This window comes from Somniosus microcephalus, unplaced genomic scaffold (genome assembly GCF_052327205.1).
Source record: "Somniosus microcephalus isolate GS21.2 unplaced genomic scaffold, FLI_Smic_1.0 unresolved_chr3, whole genome shotgun sequence".
Taxonomy (NCBI): Eukaryota; Metazoa; Chordata; class Chondrichthyes; order Squaliformes; family Somniosidae; genus Somniosus; species Somniosus microcephalus.
In genome coordinates, this window is record NW_028225181.1 from 49,723,515 (window position 1) to 49,741,267 (window position 17,753).

The window sequence follows — 17,753 nt, forward strand, 5'->3', positions numbered from 1 at the left end:
GTCACAGGGATAGGGATGGTTGTAGGTGCTGGAGGAGGTTACAGAGATAGGGAGGGTTGTAGGGGCTGGAGGAGGTTACAGAGATAGGGAGGGTTGTAGGGGCTGGAGGAGGCTACAGAGATAGGGAGCGTTCTATGGGTGGTAGGAGGTTACAGAGTTAGGGAGGGTTGTAGGGGCTGGAGGAGGTTACAGAGATAGGGAGGGTTGTAGGGGCTGGAGGAGGTTACAGAGATAGGGAGGATTGTAGGGGCTGGAGGAGGTTACAGAGATAGGGATGGTTGTCGGGGCTGGAGGAGGTTACAGAGATAGGGAGGGTTGTAGGGGCTGGAGGAGGTTACAGAGATAGGGAGGTTTGTAGGGGCTGGAGGAGATTACAGGGATAGGGATGGTTGTAGGGGCTGGATGAGGTTACAGAGATAGGGAGGGTTGTAGGAGCTGGAGGAGGTTACAGAGATAGGGGGGTTTGTATGGGCTGGATGAGGTTACAGAGATAGGGAGGCGTTGTAGGAGCTGGAGGAGTTTACAGAGATAGGGAAAGGGGGGCGAGAGGCCATGGAGGGGCTTTGAAAACAAGGATGATGATTTTCAAATTGAGGCGCTGCTTAACCGGGAGCCAATGTAGGTCAGCGAGCAGAGGGGGAGATGGGCGAACGGCACTTCGTGCGAGTTAGGACACCAGGCGGCCGAGTTTTGGATGACCTCGAGTGTAGAACGTGGGAGGTTGGCCAGGGCAGTGTTGGAACAGTCAGCTCTCGAGGTGACCAAGGATGAGGTCTCGTTGGACCTCCACTGTTCCTAGCTTCTCGCCATTTAAACTTTCAGCCTCCCCGCCTGTGTTTGATACTCACTTGGTGTGGGACCGACACCTACAGGTTCCTGAGGAGATGTTGGAGAAGGTCCCCTCTTTGCACCTCTCGCACACCGTGTCCTTGCTATGGTTGCCTGCAACAGGATAAGGAGAAAGAGTTCTTAGAGTCAGAGAGTTATACGGCACCGAAAGAGGCCCTTCGGCCCATCGTGTCCGCGCCGGCCATCAAGCCCTGTCTATTCTAATCCCATTTTCCAGCACTTGGTCCGTAGCCTTGTATGCTATGGCCTTTCAAGTGCTCATCTAAATGCTTCTTGAATGTTGTGAGGGTTCCTGCCTCTACCACCCTTTCAGGCAGTGAGTTCCAGATTCCAACCACCCTCTGGGTGAAAAAGTTTTTCCTCAAATCCCCTCTAAACCTCCTGCCCCTTACCTTGAAACTATGCCCCCTGGTTATTGACCCCTCTACCAAGGGAAAAAGTTTATTTTTATCTCCCCTATCGATGCCCCTCATAATTTTTGTACACCTCAATCAGGTCCCCCCTCAGCCTTCTCTGCTCTAAGGAAAACAACCCCAGCCTGTCCAGTCTCTCTTCATAGCTGAAGCGCTCCAGCCCAGGTAACATCCTGGTGAATCTCCTCTGCACCCTCTCCAATGTAACCACATCCTTCCTCTAGTGTGGTGTTAGATTCGAATTTGGAGAAACTTCAGACGGAGATGGAATTGATGACAAGTTCAGAGTTTATTAAAACAACGAAGAGGAACTTGTGCACAAGGGCGGGACAAGTAACGGTTCATTCAAGTTATACAATTCTATAAGCAATGCCCACCTACTACAGAATGGGGCGTACACGCACAAACAGTGTCACAACAGTTACTCTTTATTGATTTATGTGGTTAGTCACTCAACAGTCAGGCCCACCCCTCGAACTCAGGTACCCTCCGACCATGCTAGTCACAGATGTTAGTTGTTTCATCCTACTCCCTACATTCCTGCTGTTATCTCTTCCCCGTTGTCGGCATAGTTTATTGTTTGAGAAAACGGGGGGGGGGGGGAAATTCAGTTGTTTGCGCCTCCCATTAGCGCCTTAAGAGGGCAACAATTGGGGCGCAAAGCAACTAGCGCCCGGGCGCGGCGATGTTTGCGCCGCTCGTGAAATTAACTAGACATTTTGCGGCGGCGCTAAACACTACCGCCACGATCTCCTGCTCCGACAGATCGTGACGTCAGTCGTGTGCGCAACGCCCCGGTAGCGCCCCAGACCGGATATTGAGTGGCGCCCCCTGCCTTACCGCCTGCCGCTAGCAACAACAGGTTGAGGGGAGTGTTATGCTGTCAGAAAGGGACTGGGGGAGCGCTATTTAAAGGCGACCGCTTCCTGCCTTTTTTTGCCGGTGACATTTTTGCACCACGCATTCTGAGAGAGAGAGAGAGACTTCTGGAGAGATTCAACGCTGTGTGAAGGAGTTTTGGGTACTGAGCAGCACTTTGCAGGTTAATTTTGATTTGCCCTTCCTTGCTTCGCCAGCGCTCTGAGGTAGCGCCTCGCTCCTCGGCCTTTGCGCCTTAAGAGAGGCCTGATTTAGCGCTCCAATCACCTCCAGGGGCGATAAAAGCCAAGTTTGCTGTCGGAGGCGATAATTAGCGCCAAACTCTGCGCACGACCGATAATGGCGCCCCAAACGAGGCGATACCGCATTTTTCCCCCGGCATGTTTTATCCTTAGCTGTCGAACAATCAGGGTGACTACAAAGGCCACAGTGATTCATGTGTTCTGCGACTAGTTGGTTGTTCATTTGTACCCTTATCTCCTGGGAGGACCAGCCGTGTTTAGACAAAGGTTCTACTGAAGTGCTGTGAACACGCACATTCCGAAGCTTGATTAGTGAAGTGGCACCTCGCAGTCTGCAAAATTACTTGTTTCCTTGCATTTTACGATTCCATTATCCCTTCTATTTGTCTTTGATGCTTGATATTCGACCCAGCTGCATGTTGTCAGTCTCTATTCTAAGAATTAATTAAAATCCATCCTTGAATCTAACAGCTATTTCTTACAATTCCTTCCTTTGAGAGGGTTAACATAGTCAAGTATCCCAGAATTAGAAACATAGAAACATAGAAGATAGGAGCAGGAGTAGGCCATTCGGCCCCTCGAGCCTGTTCCGCCATTCAATGAGATCATGGCTGATCATCCAAATTCAGTACCCTGTCCCTGCCTTCTCCCCATATCCCTTGATCCCTTTAGCCTTTAGAAATATATCTAACTCCTTCTTGAATATATTTAATGAATTGGCCTCCACTGCCTTCTGTGGCAGAGAATTCCACAGGTTCACCACTCTCTGGGTGAAGAAATTCCTCCTCATCTCAGTCCTAAATGGCTTACCCCTTATCCTTAGACTGTGACCCCTGGTTCTGGACTCCCCGCCATCGGGAACATCCTTCCTGCATCTAGTCTGTCTAGTCCTGTTACAATTTTATAAGTTTCAACGAGATCCCCTCTCATTCTTCTAAACTCCAGCGAGTATAAGCCCAATCGACCCAATCTCTCCTCATACGTCATTCCTGCCATCCCAGGTCATTGGGAACAAGCTGGATCTTTCAGTGGCGACCAGAACTGCACACAGTATTCCAGCTGTGGCCTAACCAGCGTTTTGTACAGCTCCATCATAACCTCCCTGCTCTTATATTCTGTGCCTCGGCTAATGAAGGCAAGTATCCCATATGCCTTCTTAACCACCTTATCTACCTGTCCTCATCCAGTGTCATTGACACAGCCTTAGTTAGGGGAGAAAGAAAGACTTGCACTTCTGTAGCGCAAACGGAGTGCTCTTTCGCGAAGTGCATTCACCGTTGTAAATGTAGGAAACGCGGCAGCCAATGAGCGCACAGCAAGCTCCCACAGACAGCAATGTGATAATGACCGGATGATCGATGTTTTTTTTTGTGTGACCTTGATTGAGGGAGAAATATTGGCCCCAGGACCCCGGGGAGAACTTCCCCCGCTCCCCCCCCCACCACCCCGCCACCCCTGCTCTTCTTCGAAATAGTGGGCGTGGGATCTTTCACGTCCACCTGAGAGGTGCAGACATCTCCATCCCGAAAGGCGGCCCTTCCGACAGTGCGGCGCCTGCTGGCACTGGGAGAGTCAGCCTAGATCGCTGGGCTCGAGTCTCTGGAGTGGGACTTGAACCCACAACCTGCCGACTCAGAGAGCTACTCGATCAGCCACACCTGACATACGAATTAGGAGCAGGAGTGAGCCCCTCGACCCCTCGAGCCTGCTCCGCCATTCAATAAGATCATGGCTGATCCGATTACTCCACATTCCCGCCTAGCCCCGATAACCTTTCACCCCCTTGCTTACCAAGAATCTATCTACCTCTGCCTTAAAAATATTCAAAGGCTCTGCTTCCACTGCCCTCTGAGGAAGAGTTCCAAAGACTCACGACCCTCGAAGAAAAAAGTTCTCCTCATCTCCGTCTTAGAGCATAAGAACATAAGAAACAGGAGCAGGAGTGGGCCATTTGGCCCTTCGAGCCTGCTCCCCCATTCAATGGGATCATGGCTGATCTTCTGCCCCAACTCCATTCACCGGCCCTATCGCCATCTCCCTTGATGCCCTTACTGGTCAGAAATCTATCGACTTCTGTTTTGAATATACCCAATGACTGAGCCTCCACAGCCCTCTGGGGTAGAGAATTCCAAAGATTCACCGCCCTCTGTGAAGAAATTTCTTCTCATCTCAGTCCTGAATGGCCGACCCTTTATCCTGAGGCTGTGGCCCCTGGTTCTAGACTCCCCAGCCAAGGGAAACATTCTCCCAGCATCCACCCTATCAAGCCCTATCAGAGAAGTAATAATTTTGTATGCTTCAATGAGATCCCCTCTCATTCTTCTGAATTCAAGAGAATACAGGCCTAGTTTACTCAATCTCTTCTCATACCACAGTCGCGCCATCCCAGGAATCAGTCTGGTGAACCTTCATTGCACTCCCTCTATGGCAAGTATATCCTTCATTAGGTAAGGACACCAAAATTGTACACAGTACTCCAGGTCCTTCTCTCCAAGGCCCTATATAATTGGAGTAAGACTTCTTTACTCCTGTATTCAAATCCTCTTGTAATGAAGGCCAGCATACCATTTGCCTTCCTAATGGCTTGCTGCACCTGCGCATTCACTTTCAGTGACTCATGTACAAGGACACCCAGGTCCCTTTGAGCATCTGCATTCCCCAATCTTTCACCAGTTAGGAAATACTCTGCCTTTCTGTTTTTTCTACCAAAGTGGATAACTAACACATTATAATCCATCTGCCATGTTCTCGCCCACTCACTGAGCCTGTCGAGCTCCCCTTGAAGCCTCTTCACATCCTCTTCGCAACTGACACTGCCACCTAGCTTTGTGTCATCAGCAAATTTGGAAATGTTACATTTAGTCCCCTCATCCAAATCATTGATAGAGATTGTGAATAGCTGGGGCCCAAGCACCGATCCTTGCGGTACCCCACTAGTCACAGCCTGCCATCCTGAAAAAGACCTGTTTATCCCTACTCTTTGTTTTCTGTCTGTTAACCAATTCTCAATCCATGCTAGTATATTACCCCCAATTCCATGTGCCCTAATTTTGTTCACCAACCTCTTGTGTGGGGCCTTATCGAAGGCCTTCTGAAAATCCAAATACACCATATCTACCAGTTCCCCTTTGTCTACTCCACTAGTTACATCCTCAAAGAACTCCAATAGATTTGTCAAACAAGACTTCCCTTTCATAAATCCATGTTGTCTCTGCCCAATCTTACTATTAGTTTCTAAGTGCCCAGTTAGTGCATCCTTTACAATAGATTCCAGCATTTTCCCCAACTACTGATGTGAGGCTAACAGGTCTGTAGTTCCCCGTTTTCTCTCTCCCTCCTTTCTTAAATAGCGAGGTTACATTTGCTATCCTCCAATCTGCAGGAACCGTTCCAGAATCTATAGAATTTTGGAAGATGACAACCAATGCGTCCACTATCCCAATGGCCACCTCTTTCAAAACCCTAGGATGTAGGTCATCCGGTCCTTGAGATTTATCGATGTTTAGTCCCGTTAATTTTGCTAGCACTGTTTGTTTACTAATAATAATTTCTTTAAGTTCCTCATTCTCGCCACACCCTTGGTTTTCTCGTATTTCTTGGAGGTTTTCTGTGTCTTCCTCCATGAAGACAGAAACAAAGTATTTATTTAATTTCTCTTCCATTTCCTCATTCCCCATTATAAATTCTCTTAAATGGGCGACCCCTTATTTTTAAACAGTGACCCCCTAGTTCTAGATTCTCCCACAAGAGGAAACACCCTCTCCACACCGACCCTGTCAAGTCCCCTCAGGATTTTATGGTTCAATCAAGTCACCTCTTACTCTTCTAAACTCCAGCGGATACAAGCCCAGCCTGTCCAGCCTTTCCTCATAAGACAGCCCACCCATTCCAGGTATTAGACTAGTGAAACTTCTCTGAACTGCCTCCAATGCATTTACATCCCTCCTTAAATAAGGAGACCAATCTTCTTCTTCTTAGGCAGTCCCTCGGAACCGAGGATGACTTGCTTCCACATTCAAAATGAGTTCTCAGGTGACTGATGAGTCCAATGCGGGACCTGCAGTCTCTGTCACAGGTGGGGCAGACGGTGGTTGAAGGGATGGGTGGGTGGGGGTGCTTGGGTTGACGTGCGCTCCTTGCGATGCCTGTGCTTGGCTTCCGCTTGCTCCCGGCGAAGAGACTCGAGGTGTTCGGTGCCTTCCCGGATGCTTCTCCTCCACTTTGTGCGGTCTTGGGCCAGGGATTCCCAGGTGTAGGTGGGGATGTTACACTTTTTCAAGGAGTCTTTGAGGGTGTCCTTGAAGCGTTTCCTCTGCCCACCTGGGGCTCTCTTGCCGTGCCGGAGCTCCGAGTAGAGCGGTTGTTTTGGGAGTCTCGTATCGGGCATGTGGACGATGTGACCCGTCCATTGGAGCTGATTGAGTGTGGTCAAAGCTTCGATGCTGGGGATGTTGGCCTGAGCGAGAACACTGACGTTGGTGCGCCTATCCTGCCAATGGATTTGCAGGATCTTGCGGAGGCAGCTTTGGTGGTACCTCTCCAGTGCTTTGAGGTGCCTGCTGTACATGGTCCATGTCTCTGAAGCATACAGGAGGGCGGGTATCACTGCTGCTCTGTAGACCATGAGCTTAGTGCCGGGTTTGAGGTCCTGGTCTTCAAACACTCTCTTCCTCAGGCGACCGAAGGCTGCACTGGCACACTGAAGACAGTGTTGGACTTCGTCATCGACGTCTGCCCTTGTTGCCAGTAGGCTCCCGAGGTATGGAAAGTGGTCCACGTTGTCCAAGGCCTTGTCGTGGATTTTGATAATCGGGGGGCAGTACTGTGTGGCGGGGGCAGGTTGTTAGAGGACCTTTGTCTTACGGATGTTTAGTGTAAGGCTAATACTGTACACAGCACTCCAGATGTGGTCTCACCAATGCCCTGTATAACTGAAGCCATGGGAATCTCATGGAGGTACAGTAAATCGCAGTGGTCCCTGCTCTACATGGTTAGACCCATGACGAAGGTCAGAATACTTGGAGTCAGAGGACAAGCAGCAGAATGGATCGCAAGCTGGCTACAAAATAGAAAAGCGAGAGTTGGGATTAAAGGTTGTTACTCAGACTGGTAAATGGCGAGAAGTGGTGTTTCACAAGGATCGGTGCCGGAACCACTGTTGTTCATTAGTTACATAAACGATTTGGACTCGGGAAGTGGAAGTACATTTCAAAATTTGTGGATGATTCCGAATTGGGAAGGGTGTAGTTAATACTGAGGAGGATTGTGACAAAATACAGGAGGCATTAATAAACTGGCAGAATGGTGGTCTGATTGGCAAATGATCTTCAAGACCACACCTTGAGTATTGTGTGCAGTTTTGGTCGCCTTATCTGAGGAAGGATGTTCTTGCCATGGAGGGAGTGCAGCGAAGATTCACCAGACTGATACCTGGGATGACAGGAATGACATATGAAGAGAGATTGGGTCGATTGGGCTTGTACTCGCTGGAGTTTAGAAGAATGAGAGGGGATCTCATTGAAACTTATAAAATTCTAACAGGACTAGACAGACTAGATGCAGGAAGGATGTTCCCGATGGTCGGGGAGTCCAGAACCAGGGGTCACAATCTAAGGATAAGGGGTAAGCCATTTAGGACAGAGATGAGGAGGAATTTCTTCACCCAGAGAGTGGTGAACCTGTGGAATTCTCTACCACAGAAGGCAGTTGAGGCCAATTCATTAAATATATTCAAGAAGGAGTTAGATATATTTCTAAAGGCTAAAGGGATCAAGGGGTATGGGGAGAAAGCAGGGACAGGGTACTGAATTTGGATGATCAGCCATGATCTTATTAAATGGCGGAACAGGCTCGAAGGGCCGAATGGCCTACTCCTGCTCCTATCTTCTATGACTAGTAAGGGCATCAAGGGAGATGGCGATAGGGCCGGTGAATGGAGTTGAGGCAGAAGATCAGCCATGATGTCATTGAATGGCGGAGCCGGCTCGAATGGCCGAATGGCCTATTCCTGCTCCTATTTCTTAAGTTCTTATGTAGTATGGATCACCGCGAGGTAATACATTTTGGGAGGAAGAATAGAGAGGCCAAGTACTCATAGAGTCATAGAGTCATAGAGTCATAATTGCACAGAAGGAGGCCATTCAGCCTATCGAGTCCGTGCCGGCTCTCTGTAGAGCAATCCAGTCAGATCCATTCCCCCGCTCTATCCCCGGAGCCCTGCAAGTTTATTTCCCTCAAGTGCCTATCCAGTCTCCCCTTGATGTCTCCGCTTCCACCATTTCCGTCGGCAGCGAGTTCCAGGTCCTCACCACTCGCTGCGTAAAAAGGTTTTTCCTCACATCCCCCCCTGTATCTCTTGCCCAAAACCTTAAATCTGTGTCCCCTAGTCCTTGTACCATCAACTAGTGGGAACAGCCTTTCCCTGTCTAGCCTATCCAAACCCGTCATAATCTTGTACACCTCGATCAAATCACCCCTCAACCTCCTTTGCTCTAATGAAAACAAATCCAGCTTCTCCAACCTGTCCTTGTAGCTAAGATCCCCCATCCCCGGAACCATTCTGCTAAATCTCCTCTGCACCCTCTCACATCCTTCCTAAAGTGTGGTGACCAGAACTGGGCGCCTGGGAAAATAAGTGTCTAAATGGGGTAGAGGAGCAGCGGGATCTGGGGGTATTAAAGTAGTGATGCAGCTTAATAAGGCCATTAAAAGAAAGCAAACAAAGCACTTGGGATTATTTCTGGAGGGATAGAATTGAAAAGCAGAGAAGTTATGCCAAACTTCTATAGAACCTCGGTTAGACCACACTTAGAGCATTGTGCACAGTTCTGGTCTCCATATACCTTGGTAGACCACACTTAGAGCACTGTGCACAGTTCTGGTCTCCAAGTACCTTGGTTAGACCACACTTGGGGCACTGTGTACAGCTCTGGTCTCCATGTACCTTGGTTAGACCACACTTGGAGCATTGTGCACAGTTCTGGTTCTCCATATACCTTGGTTAGACCACACTTGGAGCACTGTGCACAGTTCTGGTCTCCGTATACCTTGGTTAGACCACACTTGGAGCACTGTGCACAGTTCTGGTCTCCATATACCCGGGTTAGACCACACTTGAAGCACTGTGCACAGTTCTGGTTCTCCATATACCTTGGTTAGACCACACTTGGAGCAATGTGCACAGTTCTGGTTCTCCATATACCTTGGTTAGACCACACTTGGAGCACTGTGCACAGTTCTGGTCTCCATATACCTTGGTTAGACCGCACTTGGAGCACTGTGCACAGTTCTGGTCTCCATATACCTTGGTTAGACCGCACTTGGAGCACTGTGTACAGTTCTGGTCTCCATATACCTCGGTTAGACCACACTTGGAGCACTGCACAGTTCTGGTCTCCATATACCTCGGTTAGACCACACTTGGAGCACTGTGCACAGTTCTGGTCTCCATATACCTTGGTTAGACCACACTTGGAGCACTGTGCACAGTTCTGGTCTCCATATACCTTGGTTAGACCACACTTGGAGCACTGTGCACAGTTCTGGTCTGCATATACATTGGTTAGACCACACTTGGAGCACAGTGTACAGTTCTGGTCTCCATATACCTTGGTTAGACCACACTTGGAGCACTGTGCACAGTTCTGGTCTCCATATACCTCATGTTAGACCACAGTTGGAGCACTGTGTACAGTTCTGGTCTCCATATACCTTGGTTAGACCACACTTGGAGCACTGTGCACAGTTCTGGTCTCCATGTACCTTGGTTAGACCACACTTGGAGCACTGTGCACAGTTCTGGTCTCTGTATACCTTGGTTAGACCACACTTGGAGCACTGTGCACAGTTCTGGTCTCTGTATACCTTGGTTAGACCACACTTGGAGCACTGTGTATGGTTCTGGTCTCCATATACCTTGGATACACAACACTTGGAGCATTGTGCATAGTTCTGGTCCCTATATACCTTGGTTAGACCACACTTGGAGCACTGTGGACTGTTCTGGTCTCCATATACCTTGGTCAGAGCACACTTGGAGCACAGTGCACAGTCAGCTCTGGTCTCCATATACCTTGGTTAGACCACTGTGCTCAGTTCTGGTCTCCATAGACCTTGGTTAAACCACACTTGGAGTAATGTGTACAGTTCTAGTCTGCATATACCTTGGTTAGACCAGATTTGGACCACTTTGCTCAGTTCTGGCCTCCACATACCTTGGTTAGATCACACTTGGAGCACTGTGCACAGTTCTAGTCTCTATATACCTTAGTTAGACCACACTTGGTGTACTGTGTACAGTTCTGATCTCCATATACCTTGGTTAAACCACACTTGGAGTAATGTGTACAGTTCTGGTCTGCATATACCTTGGTTAGACCAGATTTGGACCACTTTTCTCAGTTCTGGTCTCCATAGACCTTGGTTAAACCACACTTGGAGTAATGTGTACAGTTCTGATCTCCATATACCTTGGTTAGACCACACTTGGACCACTGTGCGCAGTTCTGGTCTCCATATACCTTGGTTAGACCACACTTGGTGCACTCTGCACAGTTCTGGTCTCCATATACCTTAGTTAGACCAGTCTTGGAGCACTGTGCACATTTCTGGTCTCCATATACCATAGTTAGGCCACACTTGGAGCACTGTGCACTGTTCTGGTCTCCATATACCTTGGTTAGACCACACTGGGAGATACAAGGCAACCGAATTTTGCCCGCCCCCCCCCCCCCATGTGTCTCCCGATCAGACAGGAAACATATAATCGTGAGCCAGCTAGCATCTGGTGCTCCCCTGCTGCGCCCAACCCCCAGACAGTACCTGGGATGGCCACCCCTTGCCCCGGCGGACAGGAGCTCTGGGGCGCGCAGTCATTGCATGTGGTGTCGCTATCCTCCATTCCTCGCTTGCAGAAGGTTCCGGGCTTACAAGCGCATCTGCGTTTGGTCCGAGTCGTGCAAGCCTGGAGCTCGACCAGTCCTAAATCTGTTAGAAAAGAAAGACTTTGATGCATTTTGGCAGAAGGAACAGGGAGAGGCAATATGCACTTAACGGCACAGTTTTAAAGAGCGTGCAGGGACAGAGGGACCTGGGAGTTAATGTGCGTAGGTCCCTGAAGGTGGCAGGACATATTGAGAGAGTGGCTAACAAAGCATATGGGATCTTGGGCTTCATAAATAGAGGTATTGAGTAGAAAAGTGGCGAAGTTATGCTGAACCTTTATAAAGCGCTGGTTAGGCCACAACTGGAGTATTGTGTCCAATTCTGGTCACCACACTTTAGGAAGGATGTGAAGGCCCTTGAGAGGGTGCAGAGGAGATTTACCAGAATGGTTCTGGGGATGGGGGATCTTAGCTACAAGGACAGGTTGGAGAAGCTGGATTTGTTTTCATTAGAGCAAAGGAGGTTGAGGGGTGATTTGATCGAGGTGTACAAGATTATGACGGGTTTGGATAGGCTAGACGGGGAAAGGCTGTTCCCACTAGTTGATGGTACAAGGACTAGGGGACACAGATTTAAGGTATTGGGCAAGAGATACGGGGGGGATTTGAGGAAAAACTGTTTTACGCAGCGAGTGGTGAGGACCTGGAACTCGCTGCCGACGGAAGTGGTGGAAGCGGAGACACTCAATGTTTTCAAGGGGAGACTGGATAGGCCCTTGAGTGAAATAAACTTGCAGGGCTCCGGGGATGGAGCGAGGGGAATGGGACTGGCTGGATTGCTCTACAGAGAGTCAGCACGGACTCGATGGGCCGAATGGCCTCCTTCTGTGTTGTTATGACTCTATGACTTGCATTTATATAGCGCCTTTCATGCCCACTGGAGGTCGCAAGGGCCATCTCAGCGGATGCAGTGCTTTTTCCGAAGCGTGGTCACTGTTGTAGTGGGGGAAACGCGGCAGCCAATTTGCGCACAGCAAGATCCCACAAACAGCAATGTGATAATGACCTGATCTTCTGTTTTTCTTATGTTGATTGAGGGATAAATATTGGCCCAGGACACCGGGGATAACTCCCCCCTGCTCTTCCTCGAAATAGTGGCCATGGGATCTTTTACATCCACCTGAGAGGGCAGACAGGGCCTCGGTTTAACGTCTCATCCAACCAGTGCAGCGCTCCCTCGGTACTACCCCTCCGATAGTGCAGTGCTCCCTCAGTACTGCCCCTCCGATACTGCAGTGCTCCCTCAGTACTGCCCCTCCGACAGTGCAGCACTCCCTCATTACTGCCACTCCGACAGTGCAGCACTCCCTCAGTACTGCCACTCCGACAGTGCAGCACTCCCTCAGTACTGCCCCTCCGACAGTGCGGCGCTCCCTCAGCCTAGATTTTTGTGCTCAAGTCTTTGGAGTGAGACTTGAACCCGCAAACTTCTGACTCAGAGGCAAGAGTGCTAGAGACATAAGAAGCGGAATGAGGCTGGGGTTCGGAGTGAGGTTGGGGTTTGGAGTGAGGATGGGGGTCGGAATGAGGTTGGAGTAAGTTTGGAGTGAGGTTGAAGTGAGGTTGGAGTGTGGTTGAGTGAAGATGGAGTGAGGTTGAGTGACAGAATGAGTTTGGAGTGAGTTTGGAGTGAGTTTGGAGAGCGTATAGTGAAGATGGAGTGAGGTTGAGTGAAGATGGAGTGAGTTTGAGTGAAAGAATGAGGTTGGAGTGAGTTTGGAGTGAGTTTGGAGAGCGTAAAGTGAAGAGCGAGTGAGGTTGGGTGAAGATGGAGTGAGATTGAGTGAAGATGGAGTGAGGTTGAGTGAAGATGGAGTGAGGTTGAGTGAAGATGGAGTGAGATTGAGTGAAGATGGAGTGAGGTTGAGTGAAGATGGAGTGAGGTTGAGTGAAGATGGAGTGAGGTTGAGTGAAGATGCATTGAGGTTGAGTGAAGATGGAGTGAGGTTGAGTGAAGATGGAGTGAGGTTGAGTGAAGATGGAGTGAGGTTGAGTGAAGATGGAGTGAGGTTGAGTGAAGATGGAATGAGGTTGAGTGAAGATGGAGTGAGGTTTAGTGAAGATGAAGTGAGATTGAGTTAAGATGGAGTGAGGTTGAGTGAAGATGGAGTGAGGTTGAGTGAAGATGGAGTGAGGTTGAGTAAAGATGGAGTGAGGTTGAGTGAAGATGGAGTGAGGTTGAGTGAAGATGGAGTGAGGTTGAGTTAAGATGGAGTGAGGTTGAGTGGAGATGGAATGAGTTTGAGTGAAGATGGAGTGAGGCTGAGTGAAGATGGAGTGAGGTTGAGTGAAGATGGAGTGAGGTTGAGTGAAGGTGGAGTGAGGTTGAGTGAAGATGGAGTGAGGTTGAGTGAAGATGGAATGAGGGTAAGTGAGGATGGAGTGAGGTTGAGTGAAGATGGAGTGAGGTTGAGTGAAGATGGAGTGAGATTGAGTGAAGATGGAGTGAGGTTGAGTGAAGATGGAGTGAGTTTGAGTGAAGATGGACTGAGGTTGAGTGAAGATGGAGTGAGGTTGAGTGAAGGTGGAGTGAGGTTGAGTGAAGATGGAGTGAGGTTGAGTGAAGATGGAATGAGGGTAAGTGAGGATGGAGTGAGGTTGAGTGAAGATGGAGTGAGGTTGAGTGAAGATGGAGTGAGATTGAGTGAAGATGGAGTGAGGTTGAGTGAAGATGGAGTGAGTTTGAGTGAAGATGGACTGAGGTTGAGTGAAGATGGAGTGAGGTTGAGTGAAGGAGGACTGAGGTTGAGTGAAGATGGAGTGAGGTTGAGCGAAGGTGGAGTGAGGTTGAGTGAAGATGGAGTGAGTTTGAGTGAAGATGGAGTGAGTTTGAGTGAAGATTGAGTGAGTTTGAGTGAAGATGGAGTGAGGTTGAGTGGAGATGGAGTGAGGTTGAGTGAAGATGGAGTGAGGTTGAGTGAAGAGGGAGTGAGGTTGAGTGAAGTTGGAATGAGGTTGAGTGAAGATGGAGTGAGGTTGAGTGAAGATGGAATGAGGTTGAGTGAAGATGGAGTGAGATTGAGTGAAGATGGAGCGAGGTTGAGTGAAGATGGAGTGAGTTTGAGTGAAGATGGAGTGAGTTTGAGTGAAGATGGAATGAGGTTGAGTGAAGATGGAGTGAGTTTGAGTGAAGATGGAGTGAGGTTGAGTGAAGATGGAATGAGGTTGAGTGAAGATGGAGTGAGGTTCAATGAAGATGGAGTGAGCTTGAGTGAAGATGGAGTGAGGTTGAGTGAAGATGGAGTGAGGTTGAGTGAAGATGGAATGAGGTTGAGTGAAGATGGAGTGAGGTAGAGTGAAGATGGAGTGTGATTCAGTGACGATGGAGTGAGGTTGAGTGAAGATGGAGTGAGTTTGAGTGAAGATGGAATGAGGTTGAGTGAAGGTGGAGTGAGGTTGAGTGAAGATGGAGTGAGGTTGAGTGAAGATGGAATGAGGATAAGTGAGGGTGGAGTGAGGTTGAGTGAAGATGGAGTGAGGTTGAGTGAAGATGGAGTGAGATTGAGTGAAGATGGAGTGAGGTTGAGTGAAGATGGAGTGAGTTTGAGTGAAGATGGACTGAGGATGAGTGAAGATGGAGTGAGGTTGAGTGAAGGAGGACTGAGGTTGAGTGAAGATGGAGTGAGGTTGAGTGAAGATGGAGTGAGGTTGAGTGAAGATGGAGTGAGTTTGAGTGAAGATGGAGTGTGTTTGAGTGAAGATTGAGTGAGTTTGAGTGAAGATGGAGTGAGGTTGAGTGGAGATGGAGTGAGGTTGAGTGAAGATGGAGTGAGGTTGAGTGAAGAGGGAGTGAGGTTGAGTGAAGTTGGAATGCGGTTGAGTGAAGATGGAGTGAGGTTGAGTGAAGGTGGAATGAGGTTGAGTGAAGATGGAGTGAGATTGAGTGAAGACGGAGTGAGGTTGAGTGAAGATGGAGTGAGTTTGAGTGAAGATGGAGTGAGTTTGAGTGAAGATGGAATGAGGTTGAGTGAAGATGGAGTGAGTTTGAGTGAAGATGGAGTGAGGTTGAGTGAAGATGGAATGAGGTTGAGTGAAGATGGGGTGAGGTTGAATGAAGGTGGAGTGAGGTTGAGTGAAGGTGGAGTGAGGTTGAGTGAAGATGGAATGAGGGTAAGTGAGGATGGAGTGAGGTTGAGTGAAGATGGAGTGAGGTTGAGTGAAGATGGAGTGAGATTGAGTGAAGATGGAGTGAGGTTGAGTGAAGATGGAGTGAGTTTGAGTGAAGATGGACTGAGGCTGAGTGAAGATGGAGTGAGGTTGAGTGAAGGAGGACTGAGGTTGAGTGAAGATGAAGTGAGGTTGAGCGAAGATGGAGTGAGGTTGAGTGAAGATGGAGTGAGTTTGAGTGAAGATGGAGTGAGTTTGAGTGAAGATTGAGTGAGTTTGAGTGAAGATGGAGTGAGGTTGAGTGGAGATGGAGTGAGGTTGAGTGAAGATGGAGTGAGATTGAGTGAAGATGGAGTGAAGTTGCGTGAAGATGGAGTGAGTTTGAGTGAAGATGGAGTGAGTTTGAGTGAAGATGGAATGAGGTTGAGTGAAGATGGAGTGAGTTTGAGTGAAGATGGAGTGAGGTTGAGTGAAGATGGAATGAGGTTGAGTGAAGATGGAGTGAGGTTGAATGAAGATGGAGTGAGGTTGAGTGAAGATGGAGTGAGGTTGAGTGAAGATGGAGTGAGGTTGAGTGAAGATGGAATGAGGTTGAGTGAAGATGGAGTGAGGTTGAGTGAAGATGGAGTGTGATTCAGTGACGATGGAGTGAGGTTGAGTGAAGATGGAGTGAGGTTGAGTGAAGATGGAATGAGGATAAGTGAGGGTGGAGTGAGGTTGAGTGAAGATGGAGTGAGGTTGAGTGAAGATGGAGTGAGATTGAGTGAAGATGGAGTGAGGTTGAGTGAAGATGGAGTGAGTTTGAGTGAAGATGGACTGAGGTTGAGTGAAGATGGAGTGAGGTTGAGTGAAGGAGGACTGAGGTTGAGTGAAGATGGAGTGAGGTTGAGTGAAGATGGAGTGAGTTTGAGTGAAGATGGAGTGAGTTTGAGTGAAGATTGAGTGAGTTTGAGTGAAGATGGAGTGAGGTTGAGTGGAGATGGAGTGAGGTTGAGTGAAGATGGAGTGAGGTTGAGTGAAGAGGGAGTGAGGTTGAGTGAAGTTGGAATGCGGTTGAGTGAAGATGGAGTGAGGTTGAGTGAAGGTGGAATGAGGTTGAGTGAAGATGGAGTGAGTTTGAGTGAAGATGGAGAGAGGTTGAGTGAAGAGGGAGTGAGGTTGAGTGAAGTTGGAATGCGGTTGAGTGAAGATGGAGTGAGGTTGAGTGAAGGTGGAATGAGGTTGAGTGAAGATGGAGTGAGATTGAGTGAAGACAGAGTGAGGTTGAGTGAAGATGGAGTGAGTTTGAGTGAAGATGGAGTGAGTTTGAGTGAAGGTGGAATGAGGTTGAGTGAAGATGGAGTGAGTTTGAGTGAAGATGGAGTGAGGTTGAGTGAAGATGGAATGAGGTTGAGTGAAGATGGAGTGAGGTTGAGTGAAGATGGAGTGAGGTTGAGTGAAGATGGAGTGTGATTCAGTGACGATGGAGTGAGGTTGAGTGAAGATGGAGTGAGTTTGAGTGAAGATGGAATGAAATTGAGTGAAGGTGGAGTGAGGTTAAGTGAAGATGGAGTGAGTTTGAGTGAAGATGGAATGAGGATAAGTGAGGGTGGAGTGAGGTTGAGTTAAGATGGAGTGAGGTTGAGTGAAGATGGAGTGAGATTGAGTGAAGATGGAGTGAGGTTGAGTGAAGATGGAGTGAGTTTGAGTGAAGATGGACTGAGGTTGAGTGAAGATGGAGTGAGGTTGAGTGAAGGAGGACTGAGGTTGAGTGAAGATGGAGTGAGGTTGAGTGAAGATGGAGTGAGGTTGAGTGAAGATGGAGTGAGTTTGAGTGAAGATGGAGTGAGTTTGAGTGAAGATTGAGTGAGTTTGAGTGAAGATGGAGTGAGGTTGAGTGGAGATGGAGTGAGATTGAGTGAAGATGGAGTGAGGTTGAGTGAAGAGGGAGTGAGGTTGAGTGAAGTTGGAATGCGGTTGAGTGAAGATGGAGTGAGGTTGAGTGAAGGTGGAATGAGTTTGAGTGAAGATGGAGTGAGATTGAGTGAAGACGGAGTGAGGTTGAGTGAAGATGGAGTGAGTTTGAGTGAAGATGGAGTGAGTTTGTGTGAAGATGGAATGAGGTTGAGTGAAGATGGAGTGAGTTTGAGAGAAGATGGAGTGAGGTTGAGTGAAGATGGAATGAGGTTGAGTGAAGGTGGAGTGAGGTTGAATGAAGGTGGAGTGAGGTTGAGTGAAGATGGAGTGAGGTTGAGTGAAGATGGAATGAGGTTGAGTGAAGATGGAGTGAGATTGAGTGAAGATGGAGTGAGGTTGAGTGAAGATGGAGTGAGTTTGAGTGA

General features: G+C 48.6%; 1 protein-coding gene across 1 annotated transcript in view; it reads right to left on the bottom strand.

Moving 5' to 3' along the window:
* LOC147091419 (uncharacterized) overlaps positions 1-17,753 on the bottom strand; it is a 127,920-nt gene that overhangs the window by 62,094 nt on the left and 48,073 nt on the right. Inside the window, exons 3-4 of the mRNA XM_085976776.1 lie at positions 11,204-11,368; positions 849-942 (exon numbers count right to left, since the gene is read on the bottom strand). Of these exons, the coding sequence (XP_085832902.1) occupies positions 849-942; positions 11,204-11,368 (259 nt within the window). The remainder of the gene's footprint in view (positions 1-848; positions 943-11,203; positions 11,369-17,753) is intronic.